Raw genomic sequence first — 22,013 nt, 5'->3', positions numbered from 1 at the left:
AAATAAAAATAATTCAGAAAATAATGCGATGGGAGTAATATTAAATGATTATCAGCGTGGATGTGCGAGTGAGTGATATGGGTGTGCGTGACGACGCGGACGGCGGATAATGCGGCTTATCATTAAGTAGAGGATAAATTTATTTATTTATTTAAAATTTCGAGGTCTAGCAGCGCTAAGTTTTTTTACAAGAAAAATTTATGTATTTTAATAAAATATTTTTATTTTGTACTGTTACCTCTGTAATTCTTTGTGACCACTAAAAAATACACATGTAAACTTTGTATTTAAATATCTTGTATTCCCTTGTTAAATTTAAATAAAATTTTTTAATCTTATAAAATTGTTATCATACATTCTTTTCTAATTGACACAATGTAAAGATTTTTCAAAGTAGTGCAACAATTATTTTTTGAGGCAATATATATGTTCTCTCTGTAATTGGCGCTGTAATTTAAAGAGATATCATTTCTTTTTTGTAATTGTAATAGATCACTTGAAGCGCGACTCTTCTTTTTGATTAAATTAACCGGACTACCCGTATCAATCAATGCGCGAACGGCTATTCTATCGTTACATGCTCTACGAATTACAATACATGGCCTCGCTCCGGATTCCACCCCGATCTGCAAGACGTCCCCGCTCGGCCGCAACGGAGTCGTCGATGACGGAGCAGCCATGTGCGCCGCTCGTTCCTCCTCCAAGTGGTTTAATGTGGCTGCTCGGCTGCCCTCCCTTCTCGGGCAACTATTGCTCTTGTGCCCTGTTTGTCCACACCTGAAACAGGTTGCCGCGGCGAATCGACAATCCTTTGACAAATGACCGGGCTTCTTGCAAGTGAAACATTTTATTTCCGACGATGTACTCTGGCCGTCAGTCTCCTGGCAGCGTATTTGGGCGGCTCCCCTCTCTTCATAATAACGTTGTCCTCTGTGATTCGACGCACGTGATCGATAAAATCGGGAACGTCATCGATCCACGTGTTCAATACGAGTCTCCGCACGCCGAAATCCTTTACACCGTCAGCCAAGAGCTCAATTTTCTCTTTTTCTGACAGCGTTAATAATTGCATGAGATTTAATTTTGCCTCAGCATAGTCGATGAACTTCTCGACGTGAGATTTCCAGACGCGGGCGCTGATTCGCGCTAACGTTGCGGCATAGGACTCTTTTCTCTCGAAATACCGCCTCAATTGGAATTTAAATTCTTCCCAGGTCGACACTGATTCGAGCGGCTGTCGATTATACCAATTCAAAGCGCGGCGCGCTCCTTTAATTGACTCACGGAAGCAAGCAACAAGACCTCATCGCCAAACTGGTATGTCCGCGTGATATTGACGATTCTCTCCAGCCATCTCAGCACGTTTTCGTCTTCCTTACCCGAGAAAGTTGGAATCAGTTTCTCAGCACACTTCACGCTTTGCCACATATTTGATGCTCCACTTCCGTTTCGCATCAAAATGCTTGCGTCGTCGGAATCCCGGCGGGTCAAGCTCACCGGTGGGGACGAAGATGTCCGTCGCAAAGCCCGCATCATTGTTTCCACCACCTGTTCAATGTTCGGGATCGTGTTAGCATTCGTACGGTTCTGAGAAATTTCTACTCCGGAAAACGGAGTCGAGGTAGATGACTGATCATCTGTCATCTCGCGTCTCTCTATAATCGCCACATTATTCAGGGGTAGAAGGGGCACATTATTCCTTTCTTTCAAAAGATCTTCGGAGTTTGCCTCTGGCCATCCTACTCGTTCGTAATGATTCACAACGGTGTCGAAAATGTTTGCACGTGATCCCTTCGTGTCGAGCTTTAAGCGCGCTGCGTGCGCCCGCAGATCATTGATTGATAACGCCTCTATCGTTTCCTGGTTCATCCTACTAACGTCGACAGTCAAGAGATTCTTGATTACCGATTATCGTATCCGGGATCGAAACGCTTTGCGGGTCGGAAACACCAGGCTACCAATCAATAACACAGGCGGCACTCCGAATTTCGGTTACTCGCACTTCTGCTGACTCATCGACTCCGAAAGTTCGAGAACATTCCTCACCGCGAACGCACTTCCGGTTCTAGCACGTTCTCAGATGATCAATATCGATATTAGTCCTGATACGTATTAGTCCAAAAAAAACAACTCGATTATATGTTCTTTTAACAACGCCGATTCATCCCACTTCTGATAAACTGTAGGCAATTGTTAATAAATCAAACAGCACATGCAAGAAAATTACTTGCTTCGTTTATTATATTCGCTCGATTTACATAGTTTTACCGCTTGCTCCGTTTTACAAATATCTCGTGCGCTCCACTTATAGCTACGCGGTCTCGACACAATCCGACTCGACAGTCCCTCGCGAGTACTAGGATATTAATTAATACCGGCAGCCCAATCTCGGTCCCTCGGATCGCGGCAGACCGTTCGGAGTATCTTCTCACACTGTCGCGTTACTCTAAATCGGATCCTGTCGCGTCAATCTCATTCGACAGGTGGAGCCATATAAGTATCACGAATCGGCGCCTACAATACATCTACTTATAACACATCAATTCGGCGCCTACAAATTTGTAACAATATAATACTGTTACGCACAAGTCAGTCATTTCAAACTGATTCTTGACGTTGACCATATAATGACTTAAAATTCATCATTTTAATGTCATCTTGACGTTTCTGTGATTAACTTGTTTTACTTAATTGAGGAGGAACCATAATTGCTCGCAATCGTCGCTCAAGCATGACACCGGATTTCCTTGACGATTATTGTTATCAGAAGATAACTTCGAATCTACGTATTGGGCTTGTGTGTGTATCACACTCCCCTCCTAGAGCAAGTGTATATAAGGGAGAGCGCATCGTTCCGCACCGAAATGTGATTCACACACTCAACGCTCCGAATCGTGCGAGAGTAGCATTTCGCACCAGTCAAAATCGCCACCTCCGCCGGCACACGTGCAAGGATCCGTTTCTCGTTCTGAGGATCCAGATTCGTCGTTGACTAAAATGAAAAGACATTCATTATCCTACGAGCGCTCATCTGAGCAGAACAAAGGTATTATGTACATACAATTAATTTTCTCATATATTGTAACATTGATATTATAAGACGTAAAATAGAATATAATTTAAAGAAATAACTGTTTATTCCGCCAATATGTATTAAACTCGAAACGTTTATTGTTGTCGACTAATGATTGGCAATGATTACAAAACGCTGCGACGTTTCGATCCTTGGATCGGGCCCTTTTCAAGCATGAGACTGACAATCAATACAAAACAAAATTAATTTGGTCGAAGAGATACAATTTTAATACTAATTTAATAAATTATGAAAGACGATACCTGTTAATTTATGTCACAAAACCACACGTCCGTGTCTTTGAAAATTTTACCCGAAATAGTCATGGAGACAAGTCACTATATAAGAACAATGGTCAAGTCAATGCAAACGAACCAAAAAAGTGTTACAAGTAAAACTCGTGTGTTCTGAAACCTATACTTTACGTGTGTAAGTTGGTGACAAAACGAGAATGAGTACGGCGTGACGATTGTGCGTGCCGTGATGCAACGTTGTTACTCAGATATACGGAGCAATACATCATCGAAGGAGCGCCGACAACAAGCGTGTTCTCTTGTCGGAGTTTCAAGACACAATGATCGTTTCCACGGTTTTAACAAATACATTACTGTCGGACAGACGTTTCCATGAAACCAACATCCGTTTAGTGAGAGAAATCCTTATAAATAACTCATTTCCTACTGAAATAATTGACAAAAGAATTAAGCCTAGACTTAAGACGCTCGAGAGAAGGGTATAAAGAGTTGACGCGCCACTGGACATGTTCGATGCCAGAAGATGCATTACGGTACCATACGTGAAGGGCTTAGGCGAGGACATCCGACGCATTTTTAATAGAGTTCATCTCGATACCTTGTATACCATCCCGAAAAAACTGGATGGTGTCATAGGAAGCGGGAAGGACAGACTCAGCAAAGAGAAAACTACTGAGTTAATATACGGGAAAAAATTTTAAGTCTCTACAGCCGATGGCCACGGCTATTATGACCTGACTCTGTTAAGCCGGCGGGTGAAGTTACAGAAGCTTCGGCACTCAGGCAGTTTTAGCCTGGGAGTGTCAAGCAGTTTGTACGGTACAGCGAACAAGCCGCGCTTGCCTGAGAGACCAGTCATAGAGGCCTAACTCTCACTGTATATTTCTTCGACTGACAGATGACAGAAAGATATATAGATTATGTAAACTAAATACGATTGATAAATCTTATTCTTCAACAAATGGTTGTCTTTATAATAAATTTTTTTCTAAATGAATCTCTTTTTTAGGGGTAATTTCAAACAATAATTTCAAAGTATATATACATTTGATCATAAACATTTACTTTATTACAGTTTAATTGTAAGCAGAATATGTAGTATATAGGATATATATGTAATAGAGGAAAAATTAATTTCTGTCGCTTTGTGAGTAAATATCCTTTTTTTCATAAAATAATAGTCGAATCTCACAGTTTTCTGAGAATAAGATTATTATTATTATTATTATTATTTCATTTTATTGATACATGGGTTCACAAACGTTATTTTACAATATATATTTAGTCGCGACATACAACGAGCCCTGATATTTAACCAGTAGACACTGATGTTCGTCTGGTAATAATTTCGCATCTTTTAACATAAACCCTGATGTACATTTTTCAACATTATAAGCGTAGCAATGGTCGTCAAAATAAACACTTTGAAAAAGTTGCATAAGCAAATACAATTTATTTTTTGTTATAAATATACCTTTAATTCTACCAAATATTGGTAAATTGTCATTACCCTGCATATCAGTTACAAGAATCATATCAATTTCGTAATTAATCCCATCTAGTTGCGCGTGCCGTGTTTTAATGACTTCTTCATCAGCTGTGTTACATGGGAAATACTTTATTTTGTTACCTTCGTCTAAATTCTCGAAATGTTCGAATTTTACTCTATCGCGTTGTATATTTTTTGTCAAACGTTCGTAGGCTAATCGTAATTGATTTCTAATACTTAATGTCCACAATAAATTCTTTCTACTGCTGGTGGATACAGCGGTTAATTTAAGCTGTCTATGTTTCGATTCGTATTTTATACCCCAATAGTGGACGAGTGGTCCATTCTTATTTAATGTACGTACGAGATGAGTCATATTATGGAATTTGAACGTCAAATCTCCATACATTTTTTTGTATAAAGAAAGGAAGCTCGGAACTGTTTCATCTAATGCAGTTACATGGCCTGACACGATTCTTGGCGAAGTGATTATCGATATAATTTTTCTGAATAAAATGTACAGCGCCCAAGTTTCGTTGTTTTCTTCGATTTTATCGCCTACTAACAAGCCGAAATATCTCGTAAAGGATATCATTTCTGATGCCGACATTTTGAGTTTCTTTTTCGTCTGAATGTGTTCTTTTTTTATAATTGGCACTTTATTTTGCATGTAACCGTATTCGAACGTTTCTAATCGATTATTTAGAAACTCTAATGTAAACAATTTTTGCTTAAATATCAAATCATGGCAAATGTGTACCATGGTATAATTTGCAGTTCCCTCAAAAATATCATGCATTATATCTAAAGTAACGTTCTCACATACATGATAATCTTCTACAAGATGAAAGACGCATTTTTCTTTAATGCCAGTTTCAGCTGGGTTTTTACTTTCACAGTCCGCATTATAAGATTCTAAAGTCCTTATCAAATCGAAATTTTCGGTAACAAGAGTTTTAATCTCTGGAATGGTGGCCTTGCATAACCGGCAAGGTTTACCAGAATTAAACGTATCGATAAATCCCAACATTTCATTTAAGCCTAAATTATCACCTAAAACTAAAGACAGTATAAAATAGACTTTGTGCTCTTTGCCATTTACCTTTACAAGAAGTCCATCTTTTCTCAAATCATTTAATTCCGAAATTAATTTTGCAAATATTTTAAAATTTCCAAATTGTTTTCGATGACTTGCTTGAAACAGACCTACTAGTAATATATTTTCCAATTGCAAGGCATATTGCGGAGGGAAACAAGGTAGAGATGCATATACAGAACCAAATTTTTGTTTTCCGGCATTAGAGCCAAGTGCATTGCCGCTTTCCCATTCATCTTGGAAAATGAATACGGGAAGTACAAGTTTATTTCCGAAAGACTTCGTTTTTTCTTTCCATACGTCCCCTTGTATAAAGTTCTTAATGATATCATTTTCCAGTTTTAAATTATTCATGTAATTTATTATTAGATCAAATGTTCCTGGTATTTCCAAAAGAAGTTTTAAACTCCACTTTAGTGGAATATACGTAGCGTATGATTTAACTTCTAAATTTTTTTCAGTTCCAAATTCTGCATTTTTTGTAATTGACCCTACACTGTATTCGACTGGCATAATCATAAGATCGTTTTGCTCATAATATGAAAATCTTTTATGCTCCGTTTGAAATTCCGATAAAATACTTGAAGATTTTAAAATTATTCTCATATCGCGTACTACAAATGAATCATATTTCTGCGACAAATATTCCATTTTTTGTAGTATATGATTTGTATATGTAATATTAACAAAATGTATTATTGTATCCACAACTAGTTGCACAACATTCCGCGGTATTACTGGATTGTTGTACAATTGCAATGTTAACAACATCATTTCAGCTCCTAAGTCGATTGGATTTGACATAATGAGATTTATATAATTTATCGTACTAAGTTTATTATATATAGAAATAATTACAAAAAAATGTAACATTTACTTCAATTAAGGCGTGTGATATGCCGAAACAAATATATGATCGGTTAAACTATATATTACATTTCTTTTAATATGTTTTTTTTTTGATAAACAAACTGACAATATTAATTATTTTTATCGATTTTCTGTAGTTCATCTATAAGTTTCGTCACTATCGTGTATGTTTTAGTATTTTTATTTGCATTTTTGTAAATATGTGTTTGAAAAAACACCCAAATATGGCGACATTCCGGCGTGAAGTCGGTATTTAATGCAAAAAAGGCCTTGTAACAATAATCGAAAGCCTCGATAATTTTGTTAGATTCAATTTTAAAATTTAAATTATTTATAATCACAAAAACATATGTATCTTTATCGGTGGAACCTTCGTTAAGTAGATCTCCGATGAATGCTACGTATGGGAGGGCACTATGGAAAGCTTGTAACTTTGCTTTGAAGTCAGTTAGTTCTTCAGAAGTCTGTACAAAAATATACAAAAAATTTAATTACAAATATTAAATTGACTAAAAATATATTTCATTTCTATAACTATTTTATTTTAATTTTTCTTAATAGTTATAAAATTGTAAATAATAATTGTAATATAATAAATTTGTAAATAATTATAATATAATAAGAAAAACTGATAAAAATTGTAAATATTCTTGGTAAATAATTTTTGTAAATAATCTATATATATACGAAAACCGAACATTTTTATAAATTAATGAATTACCTTAAAATGAACGAAAAAACTGTTAATCACATCTGCAGAAGTTGGTAATGAACCATCGCTTTTCCTTTTACGTACGATCACTCCCAAAATTTTCGGCAGACAAAGAAATGCTGCAATATGTTCTTTTCCTGCGGCAAAATTGAAATTTCCCTTACAAAAAAGTATTACTGACTAAATACTTAAAATCTCAGTGATTTAATACTGTCAATATTTATTTGGGAAATACTGGGAAAATACTGGTAGTGATAAATATTATAGGTAGTGATTAATACTACACAGAACTACTGGTGCTTAGTATTGAATTACTCACCAATATTTCGATTTCCGATATTTACCCGGCATAAAAAAAAAAAATTTTTTTTTTTCGAAATTTTATTACTATTTTATAACTAAATTTGTTTCTTAAGATGCAGTCTATAATTATAAATATTTTCTCGTATTTGAAAAACACTTACCTTGGTGGGATCGAACTCGGGACCTCTGGATCGTGAGCCAACTGCCTTACGTGGTAGACTACTTCTTAATTTGATGTAAGTGTTATATATAGTCTACATGTGTCATAACCAGCGCAAATATATAATTTTTCAAAAATCATCTTAAGAAACAAATTCAGTTTAAAAAGAGTAATAAAATTTTGAATTGAATATTAAAATGATATCCTCAGTACTATTTCAAAACTTGTACACTTTTATCAAGACGAATTAGTACAGACTTTCATATAAAATGTATTTGTGCCTTACTTTTATCTCTTTTCCTTAATATTATCAGGAATTACTTATTATAATGTTTCTATACAAATTGTAGTACTGGTCAGTGATTAATTTCACATGGAATATTCAGTTCAGTACTTGAGTATTAATATTAAAATACTGGCCAGTGATTTATTACACATGGAATCCTTGGTTCAGTACTTCAGTACTAACATTGAAATACTCATCAGTAATTCAACACAAGTATTTATTACACAAGTATTTTTCACCTAATATTAAATGCTTTCTCATCAGAAATTTAATACTAAGTATTCAATACTCGTCCTGTATTAAATACTACTTTCATAAATTACTGACCAGTAATAAAATACTATGCAATACTTGGATCACAGTGATTCAAGTACTAATAAATACTTAATTTTAGTATTATTAATACACAAAATAAGTATTTATTACTAACCAGCTAGTAATACTTTTTTGTAAGGGTTAAGCATTACGACTTACGAGTACATCCTCTTTGATGTGATGCATATACACCTAATATAATTCACCTGCTGCAATCAAATTTTCCTCTAAACAGGACAGTTTTTTTTTTTAGTGCGGCGTATTTGACGATCGTGGAAGCCACTGTACCCCAATTTTCAATAAAATTATTTTTCGACTCTTCATGCGTGGCATCAAAATCATGAGACAACTGTCGAAATACAAACAAGTATTTAATTATAGTAATTAAAATATACCTTTACAAAGATACAGTAATTAAAGTACAAAATTTACCAATAAAAGCCCGAAATTCGATCGTAAACATTTGTACGTGTCAAAATAGTTTTTAATATTCTTGCATCGTTGTCTATATAAGAATGTTTGATTCCACTTTTCGACTACTTCATCCAGTGGTTCATCATTTTGTTGCAGCCATTCAATATCACTTTCTTGTTGAATTTGTGGAATGTCTGTAATTAGAAGCCCAATTAATAACGTCTATAATTGAAAGTTACAAGAAGAAGTTATTTTGGAATAATTACGCAAATAAAATGAGTTGTAAGAAAAATCTTAATGCAGTTATCCAAGTAATTTCATTATACCTTCATGTAATAATTTTTTGTCCTTTATTATATCGCATTTAATTAATTTCTTTCTGTATTTTAAATACTTCTCATATAACACTCCGCCAGCATTTGCTGCTGTTCGGGTAAATGATGTCGACTTCTGATAAGGAAAGAAAAACAATTGTGAGCTTTCTGTTATGGTCTTGTCTGGTCTTTGAAAAATAGCTCCCAGTTCGGCAGCAAGTTCAAGAAACCTTTCAGTTGTTATTCTACAAATAAAAAAAAATTTTTTAGTTTAAAAAATGGTCGAATTTTCCGGAAAAATAGTCTATTAAGTATATAATGTTTCCATATAACAAATTTCCTGTACATAAATTTTTAATGTTAAAACTTATCCATTGATACAATATATATAAAACAGACTAAATAATAGTCATATAATCTTATCATGGCAGAAGTAAATAATACAAGAACCTAAAATGTTGGAATGATGTATATATGCACAATGAATATCATACCTGTAGGAACCTGAACATTCAAATTCGTGTTCAACGACTAAGTCGGATATAATTCGCGTGTCGATAGTTTGATCTTTTCTAAATTCTTCTAAAGCAATCTTTCCTCTCGTTGACGATTTCAAAAGATCAAATATGTTTCTTCTCTGTACAGCTACAGCATTTCATGCATTATATGTTACAAATTGTAATAAACTGTAAAAAAACTCCAGAAGAGAAATGTAGTTTTAAAATATAATATATAAATGTGACGTATAAAAAATGTGCGAGAAAGTTTAATAGTAAATCATATTTTTTAACAGTTTATATTCGAATGACGCTGAAGCTCAAAGAGACAGGTGTTCTCAACAAGAATTTCGTTTTCTAATTGTTTTGATTGAATTTGAAAAATATTACATTGTTTAAACAATGTTATACATTTTTAAACATTACATCTAAGTATCTTTTAAATTCATAAAAATAGTAAATTTCAAGAATCGCTCTACATAATGTTAAACGATTGAAAAATTGTTTTAAAAATAGAATATTTTTTCAAACGTAATCGAAATAATTTATATAAATAAAAATTTTAATACATAACCAGCCTTAGAAGGAGGTAACAAACAACGCAATAAAATCGTATAGAAACCTACACTGTACAATAAATAAAGCAAAGAAATGACTTACGAAAAACATCAGAAACATTTAAGACGTATTGGTCATTTCGTGCAGAATCAGTTATTGGTGTTAACGTTAGTAATTGTGAGGAATTTGGAGATTGATGATCGTTTGACAATACTTCGACAGACGTTATTGCAGGCGAAGATGGAAGAATATTATTGAGTGATACGAGACTCTCCTTCCATTTTTTCATTCTAATTTTGAATTTTTTTTTGAATCCAAATTCCGTTTCGTTAAAAATTTTTTTTAACATTTCGTTATCATCCAACGTATCAAAAATTTCTTCATCTATTCCCGCCGCTATAATACATATATGAAGAGTGTATATATAATCAAGAATGTGCACATATATTATACATATATATATATATATATATATATATATATATATATATAAATGTGTGTGTATATGTGTGCGCGCGCGCGTGTGTGTGTGTGTGTGTGTGTGTGTGTGTGTGTGTACATATATACATACGTTTCATAAAACAAAGATAAAACTGTACTGAATATTAAAAATATTAGTTATATTTGAAACGCTGTCAAAAATTTCTTGGAAATTTAATCACTTTTCTATTGCCATTAAGATCAAGACTATATGATTAATATCGGACTATAGTATATGCATAAATTATGCAGAAATTATGAATGAAAGCATATATGATTGACAACATTTATTGAAGAAATATATTTCTGATCCACTGAAGTCAGCAAATATGTATACATGTATACATTCAGAATTTCTAATATACTGAAATCAACAAATATGTATATATATATATATATATATATATATATATATATATAGCAGGTTATGTTTGCAAGTTATCAAAATTCTTAGTTCTCAATAATCAAGTTATATACTTTTCTCGTATCGAGTATACAACTCAAGTCATGATTTTTTGCATAATTGTAATAATAAGAACTCTGAATATTAAAAAAAAATATGCACTTACTTTGAAATCGTTGTATAAAATTATCAAATTTCCACTCCTTCAATATTTGCACTGTAAAATTGTCCATTGTTTCTTCAAACAGACTCAATGTATTTGTTAACTATATATATTACACACAACAACACAAATCACAATCACAAATCACAATATGAGCGACGATTGAGAGACGAACTTACGTATGTGCTTACTAAAACGGTCACATATGCCGGTCCGCACGGTAATTTCGGCAGGACAGCTGTTTGGTTAAAACAACCGAAATAGTAAACAACGACAACTGAAGAGCGCCGTAAAAATTACTTTACCGTCGGGCCGCACCAGCTTGACAAGACCAAGGCTATTTTGGCCTGGCAGTTTCAGGTGATTTTAACTTAAAATTTTTTCCCACAAGATAGATTGCGGCGATTGTGATGCAACATATATAGGGCAAACTAAACGTCAATTAATGACACGAGTTAATGAACACCAAAAAGACATTAAAAAACATGACAGCAATCACTCCGTCGTTAGCAAACACCGTGTAATGTTAGGCCATAATTTCAAATGGTCTGAAACTGATATCATCCATAGGGAAAAAAATACGAAAAAGAGAAAGATTGCAGAAATGTTTTTAATTAAAAAACACCCCAATACGATCAATTTGAAAAAGGATACGGAAAGTTTGAACCCTATATATGATAAAGTCATTTCGTCGCTATAAGCATCACGTGAGCCGTGAGCATCGCATGTACAATAACAACCTAATGTATTTGTTAAAACCGTGGAAACGATCATTGTGTCTTGAAACTCCGACAAGAGAACACGCTTGTTGTCGGCGCCTCCTTCGATGATGTATTGCTCCGTATATCTGAGCAACAGCGTTGCATCACCCTAGTCAGAAATGATTTATCGAAATAATATCGATTCGACGTCGTTCATGTCGATTCGAAATTTGTGTCGAAATTTATAATTTATCGAGCAACCAAAAAATTGCGTATAATAGACAGTTTATCGAGAGTTTTGTGTAATTTTTAATATTTTAGACATTATAATTCGCCCCCTAATCCAAAATCTGTCACACAACTGGTGAAAACTGAACAATCTTTTAAAACTGATTGGCCAAAACACGAAGTGGAAATTAAAAGATTTTATAGTAAAATTTTATTTTATTCTCCTATAAAAATTTTTATATACAGATTGTCACACATTATTATGAGTTCGGAATATGTAGATATTTTTTTAAAACTTACATTTTTCCTCTATTCATAGTAGGTGAGCCCAATAGGGGATTTTTTTATTTACTCGAGTGCGACAGATTAACATATAGGAGAATACCTTGCACCCTCTGTTGAGTACCTCCACTATATATAAGCCCTTAATATAGGATCGCGCGTCTAGGGCAGCCGATCAGAATAGTAAAAAAAAATCGATTGTTAGAAATACTCGAGCGCGTCAGATTAAGGTAAAGTGGGTTAATAACATGCTGAAAAGTGTGCATTTCAATAATCTGACGATTTGAGCGTGACGTAAGGGAGTGGGAGGGTCACAAACTTGCAAAAAAAAACGTCACCTTGACATTCTCGAGCGCGGTCGAATTTTTTTTTATTTTGAAGGAAATAATTCAAGAATAATGAAAAAAATATAATCTGCCGATTTCCACAAGCCGAAGTAGCACAAATCGTCAGAACTAGTAGTCAGAACTATAAGTCGGTACTGGTTAAAGAATTGGAAAAAAAAAATTGAAGAAATGGAACTACCGCCATCCAATGTAGATTTTGTAATTGTAGATGGCTTCTTCTTTTTAAATACTTTCAAAGAAATGCCGCGCAGTTTTGGGGATGTGTCAAAGATTTTGCAATGTCTTGTTAATAACTCAGCAAGTCGAGTAGCCATTGTATTTGATCGCTACTTCACACCTTCTATCAAAGATTATGAGCACACTCTTCGAGGTAATGTGGATGACAAGGATTTTTACATCTCCGGCCCTCAACAAACGAGAACAGCAGATTTTGCGAAAGATTTGAAAAACATCAAGTTTAAAGAAGCTCTTGTCAAGTTTTTTATCGATCATTGGGCTGATCAGGAGATGGCTACGATTATCGGTAACAAAACAATATATCTGAGTCATGATTTGTGTTACGTATATTCAGTTACCAATAATAAAGTAACGCGAACCATCGATCATGAACTGTCATGTCCTGATCATGAAGAAGCGGATACAAAAGCAGTATTTCTTGCATGTCAGCTAAAAAAAGATTCCATTGTTACATTGCATTCTATTTTCCATGCATTTTATTTGTCACATTTAGTGATTTAAAAAAAATTTTTTTTTAATTTAAAAATTTTTTTTTTTAATTCGTCAGATTAAGAAAATCCCTCCAAATAATCGTCAGATTATGAGTCAGCACGACTAGGAAATCAAGCTGAATCACCTGTATAATAATCTGACGCGCTCGAGTATTTCAAAATAGCGATTTTTTTTTTGCATTATCAAGAAGCCGCCATGAGCTTGCGTCATGTCCGAATCGTCAGTCTTTTGAATGGGAGCTTTTTTCGGGTTCACTTAACATCCCCTCTGAATATCTGACGCGCTCGAATAAATTTTTTTTTCCCGTTTTCAACCGTTCCGTACAGCCACCCTCACCATGCAAACCGGCAGATTATACATACCTCCAATATCAGAGACACGTGGGACATATACACTGTCAATATCTGACGCGTTCGAGTATTTTCATGTGACTATTTTTTTTACATTTTTGAAAACCTGTAGACGCTTCCCCCACTGGTGAAAGGGTGTACATTATATAACCTTTTTTTCTTTCTACCATCTAATCTTCAAAATCCAATAGGTTCCTACGACGCTGGAGTAAATCGCCATTTTTAGCCTTCTGGGCTAATTGGGATAATGATTCGGATGCCAGCATCTCGTCAAAATTGTTGAAGAGTTCCTCTATTATTAAGTTAAATAACAAAAAGGCTAAAGGAGGAAAAATGACTGTTCAAAGAAAAGAGCCATCTTCTAAGCATTCCGCGACGGAATTGAAGAAAGTAGTTCAAACAGCAAAAACAATTGCAGCCTCTAAAATGAAAAGGCCGGAATCATTGGCTTCATTCAGCAAGACAAAAAGTCCCTTAAAATCCTCAACCTCTTGCAATTCATTACTTACAAATAGCCCTGTTAACTGTGACGAAAGTGCTGTTCAGGAAGGGATGACTCTTTCTTCGAACGTACAATCATTGACGCAAGTACCTGACCGTGTATTTGTTGACCGTAACGAGCAGAATGTCCACTTTAGCGCAGGAGTCTTGAGAGGATACAGGATGTAATAACGCAGTTTATACACTTTATATGCAGTTCAATATGCGATTTCTTTAATGAAGGACTTGTGATACAATCTATCTCGTGAAAGACGGTTGAGACAAAAGGTGTATAGACCATAGAGAGTAGCGGCTCGAAAAAGGATAAAATGTATATGATTGGTCTAGGGAAAATATGTCGTCGGTGTACAGCGCCTCGCATGACGAATACTCCAACACTCCTCCTCACCGATGACATTACTTGCTCCAGTCCTTAAGTCCGCTGAATTCTGCAAGCCTCTTCAATCTGATTCCATGTAATGGTTTTGTTAGCATATCAGCTATCATATCTGATGTTTGACAGTATACAAAATCCATTACGTTACTTTCCTTCAATTGCTTTACAAAATGATACTTTGTATCGATATGTTTTGTTCTGTTGTTGAAACCTTTCGTGCGCAATAGCTTCAGACAACTCTGATTATCTTCGTAAATCTTCAATGGTGTCGTGGACGTTATCCCGAACTCTTCCAGCAATCTTCCAATCCAGATTTCTTCTTGACAAGCCTCGGCAAGCGCTATGTATTCCGCTTCCGTTGTAGAGAGTGCTACACACGTTTGTTTGCGACACGCCCAACTAATCGTGCCTCCATTTAACATGAAAATAAATCCGCTATTAGACTTACGATCTGCCTTGTCCTGCGCCCAATTTGCATCCGCATATCCAATCAGTGATTCTTCATCTTCCTTGGTGTTGTCTCCGAGTTTGAATTTCCATTCGATAGTGCCCTTTAAATATCTTACTGTCCTAGGCTCTTAGCTTCTGTCCAGTCTAAATCCTTTGCGCATTTTATTCTTTGGCTCAAAATCGAAACGGTGGCTGCTATGTCTGGTCGTGAATGTATGTACAGCAACATAGAGTAGTTCTCCAATTAGCTTCTGATACTTTATTGTACTGTCCTCCATCACATCTTCTGAGTTCTCTATATTTTCGTATCCTGGATCCAATAGGTAACTGGAAATCTTCGCTTCTTCAAGTCCGACTGAATCAATTATCTTCTTAATATATTTTGGTTGGCTTAGATAAAAATATTCCTTTGTCATCTCGTTCTATTGACATTCCTAAGTAATTACTAAGGCTTCCCAGATTGACAATATCAAAACTCCTCCTTAACGTATCTATGGCATCATTTACGAGTTTCTCTTCTTTACTTCCAATAATAATATCATCTACGTAAATAATTATGTAAATCCATACATCATCAATTACTTTTATATACAGACACGGGTCAGTTTCATTTTGTCTGAATCCATGTTCTTCAAGTACCTTATGTACCTTTTCGTTCCATACCTTTGCTGTCTGCTTTAATCCGTACAAACTCTTGTTTAGCTTGCACACCATATGTTCCTTATTTGGTACTTCGTAGCCTATCGGTTGTTTCATATATATGACCTCCTTTAGTTCTCCATTTAAAAATGCGGTTTTTGCATCAATATGCTTGACAATGAAGTTTTCTCTTCCAGCGATGACAGTAGCGTCCTGAATGTAGTTGGTCTTACCACGGGTGCGAAAACCTCGTCATAATCGGTTCCGTATTTTTGTGAGAACCCTTGAGCAACTAATCTTGCTTTATATCTGCTCGGATTTCCAACTGCATCTTGCTTAAGCTTGAAGACCCACTTGCATCCTATTGGTCTTTTGTCGTCTGGTAGTTCCGTTAATTCCCACGTATTATTCACGTTAAGGGAATTTATTTCATCGTCCATCGCGGTCTTCTATTTGTCTCTGTCTGTTCTTGACATTGCTTCTTGAATGGTCCTTGGATCATGAAGTTCCATTGCTATCTTTGCAGTTTCTTCGTACTTCTGTGGTGGAACTCCTTTATTTTTTCTGTCTGATCTCTGTAGTGCATCCGTATTTTTATCTTGAATCTTTTCTTTAGGTTTCTCAGTAAATTCTTCATTATTCGCGGGCTCTTCAACTGTTGACTCCTCCTTAATCTCTTCCGATGGTGCTTTGTGTAAATCGACTTGAATTTCATTCTCATCTTCAGTTATTTCGAAGCCATCTTCAACATCTTCTATGAATATCACGTCTCTGCTTATGATGATCCTATCCGTAGTTATGTCAAGTAAACGAAAAGCTTTTGAGTCTTCTGCGTATCCAACGAATCTGAGTTCTTTCGCTTTCACATCCAGTTTTCTTCGTTGTTCTTTTGGAATATGTGCGAACGCGGTACATCCAAATATTCTGAGTTGATTTACATTTGGCTTCTTAGTAAACCACAACTCATGAGGTGTCCTTTCTGTAGCCTTTGTTGGTAATCTATTCTGTAAATAATTTGCCGTGACAACTGCCTCTCCCCAATATTTATTCGGCATTTCAGCGTCTATTATCATACATCGCGCCATTTCCATTAACGAGCGATTTTTTTCTCTCAGCGACGCCATTTTGCTGAGGTGAATAAGCCGCTGTATATTGCACTTGAATACCTTCTTGCTTTAGAAATGTCCTTAATTCTGCATTAATATATTCCTTTCCTCGATCTGATCTTATGAATTTTGGCTTTCTGTTAAACTGCGTTTTTACCTTTTGAATGTAATCCTTAATGTAACTGGCTGTTTCGTCCTTACTTCGCAACAGAAATACCTCCGTATACCGACTATAATCATCTATAATAGTAAGAATGTATCGTTTTTTCCCAGGCGTCTGAGTTTGCATTGGTCCGCATAAATCCGTATGAATAAGATCCAGTGTCGATAAAGTTCTGCTTTCTGATTTCTTTGGAAAAGATTTTCTTGCCATTTTTCCTTTAATGCATGCTTTACACGTCGTCCTTATCCCACAGTCAGTAATCTTCAGTTCTACTGCAAGTCCGTTATTTGCTAGCTGCTTGACTGCTTCAGGGTCTCGATGTCCAAAACGTTTATGCCACATGTGCTGACAATGTTTATTGTGCTTCTGAATTGCCACACAAGCCTGTTGTGATACTCGTAGTTTATACAAGTTAGATGATTCATCTGCAACGGCGATGATCTTTCCATCTTTAGTTATACAGCATTTGTTGCTCTCAAATTTAACCTGTAAACCTTTTTCTGTTAGTCTCTTTACAGATAGCAAACTGCCTTCTAAACTAGGTACATATAAAACGTCAGTAACTTTTACTTCAATAATTTGATTCTTATCATTAAGACTTTTAACTTGCCCATGCCGATTCCGCATGCTTCTCGCGACTCACCGTCTGCTAATCGGATGTCAATTTTCCTAGTTGAATCGAGCTCTTCGAAAAAATCTTTATTACTTGTCATATGGCTCGTAGCCCCAGAATCGATAAACCAGGTGTTTAATGTCTTTCCTTTTGTATTAACATGAAAACAAACCTCACCTGATTTGCTACCGTCTTTACGAGAATTCTCCGCTGCTTGATTTGCCTTTTCTTTATTTTGTTTCCATTTCTTGTACTTGTAACAGTCCTTTTTCTGATGTCCATGCTTCTTGCAGAAAAAACATTCTTGATTTCCGCGACTTTTTTCCTTGCTATCCTTTGATGTCTTCAATGCAGATTCGCTTGATTCACCTAAAGTTCCTATCGCCTTTCGCCTCTTGTACTCATCGATTAACTTGCCCTTTACGAGATCCAGCGTAAGGTCTTCTTCTGCTCTGCTTTCAAGCGCCGTAATGAGCGTGTTGTACGAATCTGGCAAACTACTTAACATCATTGCAACGATTAAATGATCCATTAATTGCTCTCCTAATGCTGCTAATTTATTTACAAGATCAAGCATATTATTAATGTGATCTTCCATACTTCCATCATCAGTTAACTTTAAGCTGCAAATTCTCTTTAGAAGATATACCTTACTTGTCAATGTATGTAGCTTTCTGATGATAAGTCTTAAGCGCATTCCATGTATCACGTGCAGTAGTTTTGTCCCGAATATGCACGAATTGATTATCTTCGACGAGCAATCCGATCGTTGCGCGAGCCTGTCCATCCTTCCGTGTCCAAGCCGCATCTACTTCCGCAGGAGGTTCCTGACTTACTACGTTCCATAAATCTTCTTTAATTAATAGAAGCTCGACTTTATACTTCCAAACCTGGTAGTTATCGTTGTTAAGCTTTGTAATCGTTACACGCGTATTGTCTGCCATCATAACCTTAATTTCGATGCGTTAATATCTGGGCCCATAACCTAGCTGTTGACCGTAACGAGCAGAATGTCCACTTTAGCGCAGGAGTCTTGAGAGGATACAGGATGTAATAACGCAGTTTATACACTTTATATGCAGTTCAATATGCGATTTCTTTAATGAAGGACTTGTGATACAATCTATCTCGTGAAAGACGGTTGAGACAAAAGGTATAGACCATAGAGAGTTGCGGCTCGAAAAAGGATAAAATGTATATGATTGGTCTAGGAAAAAAATGTCGTCGGTGTAGTACAGCGCCTCGCATGACGAATACTCCAACAATATTCAGTAAGGATGATTCAACTTTAACGAAGGATCTTACATCAACTGATCATCAACCAACATCAACTTTTAACACTGATTCTGTGGACACCGTGCAATGCAGCAGCAATTCTTCTAATTGTAATGATAAACCAAAATTATATAATTCAAGCGCTTCCCATCGACGTACATTGTTTAAAGAACAGTTGCATTATAAGAATACAGGTAACATTCTGTTGCAATACTAGTGTAAAATAAATGTTTGCTTTCTGTGCCTGTATTACTATAATTTTTTTGTATTTGTTGCAGAGAAGACATTAAACACCGAAATGACAGTTAAAAGGACACTAGTTACAGTAGAAAAAATTTCTGGAAAGCTAGACATTCTCAATATAAACGTGAACAAGCTTATGAGAGCTATAATACCCCCAGAAAAGAGACGTTCGCGTTCTGAGAAAATGCCACCATTACCTTTGCACACAAAACAACATTTAAAAGAATTTGAGACTTTCTTACAGGCGGATCATAATTTGACTGCTGCTGTAAGCATAATTCATTTCTTTACGTACTTAAAAAAGTTTTCTTCTACGTGTTTACTAATGTTTCATTATTTGTTGTTTGCAGTGTCACTACATGTCTAATCACATGAAACTGAGCGCGAAGAATCCCGAAAAAAAAAGTGCAACAAACATACTAACAAAATTATTCTCTAACACACTGGCAGGTGAAATGAATTGTGACGGAGGTAACGGAAAAATAGCTTTCAAAACTCTCAAACTATACAATTTGTTTCAAGGTAATTATTTACTAATACATTAAGTTTATTATTATTTGTATGTAAAAAATGCAAGATGTTTTGTGTTATATGTACATGTGTCTTATTTCAGGAGCACTAAAAATTTCCTTTCCGAATAGTGATCTCGTTGAAGCAGATGCAGCCTTGGCTGGGTGGTTAAAAAATGCAAAATGGCGTAAGCAGCCTGACGGCAGCTTTGGAAATAGAAATAAGGACTCGCAGAAAAACTGTTGTAGCAGATGTAGAGAGGAAATGTGGTGAGGGGGTAGCCGGAATAAAGTAGCTTGATTTCAATTAACCGTACGCTCACACTTTATTGTTTCTTAACTCGAGGACCGGTTGTAATGGCGTTACAGACGACTCTGATCTCTTGGGGGGAAAATCGTGGTCGCGCGTACTACGCTCGCAGCGCACCCGACTATAGCCGAACATTTTTGAGCGTCTCTGATCACAGCATCGAGAATGCTCGGTTTCCGGCTAAAGGCCGATTCGCAGATGCGCGTCAAACTATCTCGCCTTAACAAGAACAAGTAGTTTTTTTCATGAATAATAAATTAAAAGAGCTTTAAGTTTAGTTATTATGAGTAATATAAATTCCTCTCGAGAAACTATTTTGTAGAGATTGAACAGTATGGGATTATATGTACTTACCCAGGTAGCAAACACAAGTCATTTTGACGTCAAATACTAGTCATGTTTGTACAAATGACGTAAAATGACCAAAAAGCGACTATGTCTTTAAAAATGACATTATACTGACGTTATTCCATAACGTCATTATAACGTCTATTTTTAGTCATTTTTGGTCTATGACATCGGCGACTAATAATGGACGTTTATAAGACGTCATTTCTTAGACCATCTAAAGACGTCATTTTAAAGACGTCTTAAAGTCGTCCAAATAAGGTCTTTTTGTAATGTAACTATTTTTACTTCTTAATATTGTATAATAAAGTAATAATAAAATAACAACCACAAAATTAACTACAATATGTTTGTTTCGCAACTTTATGATTGAAGTGGCGAATTTATGGTATAAGTACTATAAGTGGATGTAGTTGCGTGTGATTATAGTTTTATGATAACTGCATTTCATGCAGTGTTATAGCTATCAAGAAGATTATCATTACAAGATTTTTGAACACTTTAAAGATGTACCTGTTATAGACAAGTATGGTTAATAAGGAAGCATCAGGGTGAGAAGATCGTCACTGTCCACTGGATCATCGAAGTCAAGCGACTCGGGCGCGGTACTGTACTAGGATAGGTGATCGCCTTGAGAGCGGCTATACGCACATGGCATGTAACGAAACAGTTAAAAAAGCTTTTTTTTCTTAGATAAAGAAAAAGAACATTTTTTTATAAACGTTTATCAAGTAGACATTTAAAAATTTTAATTTCATAAAAAACATTTCTGGAAACCGGTATGTTGTACAATGGACCTATTTTTGCCGTCAATAAGACGTCAGAAAATGACGTCAAAATAACGTATCCACGATGACGTCAATTGTCTGTGACATTAGACCGTCATTTTAACGTCATTATGCCGCCAGTTAGTGACGTCAGGAATGGTTAGTAAAGGACCAAAATTTGATGTCAAAATGACTTGTGTTTGCTACCTGGGTTAGGTATACGCATGTTATATATACAACAATTATTGCAAAGCTCTTTGTACGGTTTTTAAACTAAAAGACTACACATACACAGCCGAACAAATATATTTTAATTATAAAAATACTTTTAAAAAATATATATACTAAAAGAACAACACTCAGTCAGAGTAACAACGTTTTTATCACATTTCTTTATGAAAGTGTTTTATCGGAGCAGTTACTTTGTGAGGAAATAAAAGAATCTTAGAATTCAGACCTGTACTCCGTTCATCGAGAGAAAATCCACGGATTAGACAAAAACTCGTCCGTTTCGAACAGATTTCCGCGCATAAAAAGCTCTCCTTGATCCACACCGAGCGTGCCGTATACTTACGTATTGTGGTACTTAATAGCGCGCTACGTTTTCACTTTGCCCATCTATGTGTAACCCGTGGATGTTCTCTTGCTGGATGGAGTATATACCTAACTCAGACTATATATGAACGTGA

At 35.4% G+C, this 22,013-nt stretch overlaps 1 protein-coding gene and 1 pseudogene across 2 annotated transcripts; both read left to right on the top strand.

The window, feature by feature from the left end:
• The first annotated feature begins 2,865 nt into the window (after positions 1–2,865).
• Positions 2,866–22,013, top strand: part of LOC139814368 (uncharacterized) — a 46,328-nt pseudogene continuing 27,180 nt past the window's right edge.
• Positions 11,380–20,210, top strand: LOC139814367 (uncharacterized). 2 transcript variants are annotated; one of them, XM_071780578.1, is made up of 5 exons: positions 11,380–19,025; positions 19,084–19,341; positions 19,426–19,658; positions 19,741–19,912; positions 20,004–20,210. In XM_071780578.1, exons 2-5 carry the CDS (start codon positions 19,119–19,121, stop codon positions 20,171–20,173), a joined length of 798 nt encoding a protein of 265 aa, XP_071636679.1. In that variant the 5' UTR covers positions 11,380–19,025; positions 19,084–19,118; the 3' UTR covers positions 20,174–20,210. The 2 variants fall into 2 exon arrangements, with proteins under 2 accessions (XP_071636679.1, XP_071636678.1); XM_071780577.1 differs by having other exon boundaries at positions 11,380–19,341.

The sequence above is a fragment of the Temnothorax longispinosus genome, chromosome 6 (genome assembly GCF_030848805.1).
Source record: "Temnothorax longispinosus isolate EJ_2023e chromosome 6, Tlon_JGU_v1, whole genome shotgun sequence".
Classification (NCBI taxonomy): Eukaryota; Metazoa; Arthropoda; class Insecta; order Hymenoptera; family Formicidae; genus Temnothorax; species Temnothorax longispinosus.
This window is presented reverse-complemented; position numbering and strand designations above follow the sequence as displayed.

What these genes read in the sequence shown, in the direction of transcription:
- LOC139814367 (XM_071780577.1), top strand. Translation starts at nt 19,065, where the DNA reads ATGTATATGATTGGTCTAGGAAAAAAATGTCGTCGGTGTAGTACAGCG. An exon ending in GTTGCATTATAAGAATACAG is followed by an intron (nt 19,342 to 19,425) that starts GTAACATTCTGT and finishes TATTTGTTGCAG; the next exon opens with AGAAGACATTAAACACCGAA. An exon ending in ATCATAATTTGACTGCTGCT is followed by an intron (nt 19,659 to 19,740) that starts GTAAGCATAATT and finishes TGTTGTTTGCAG; the next exon opens with TGTCACTACATGTCTAATCA.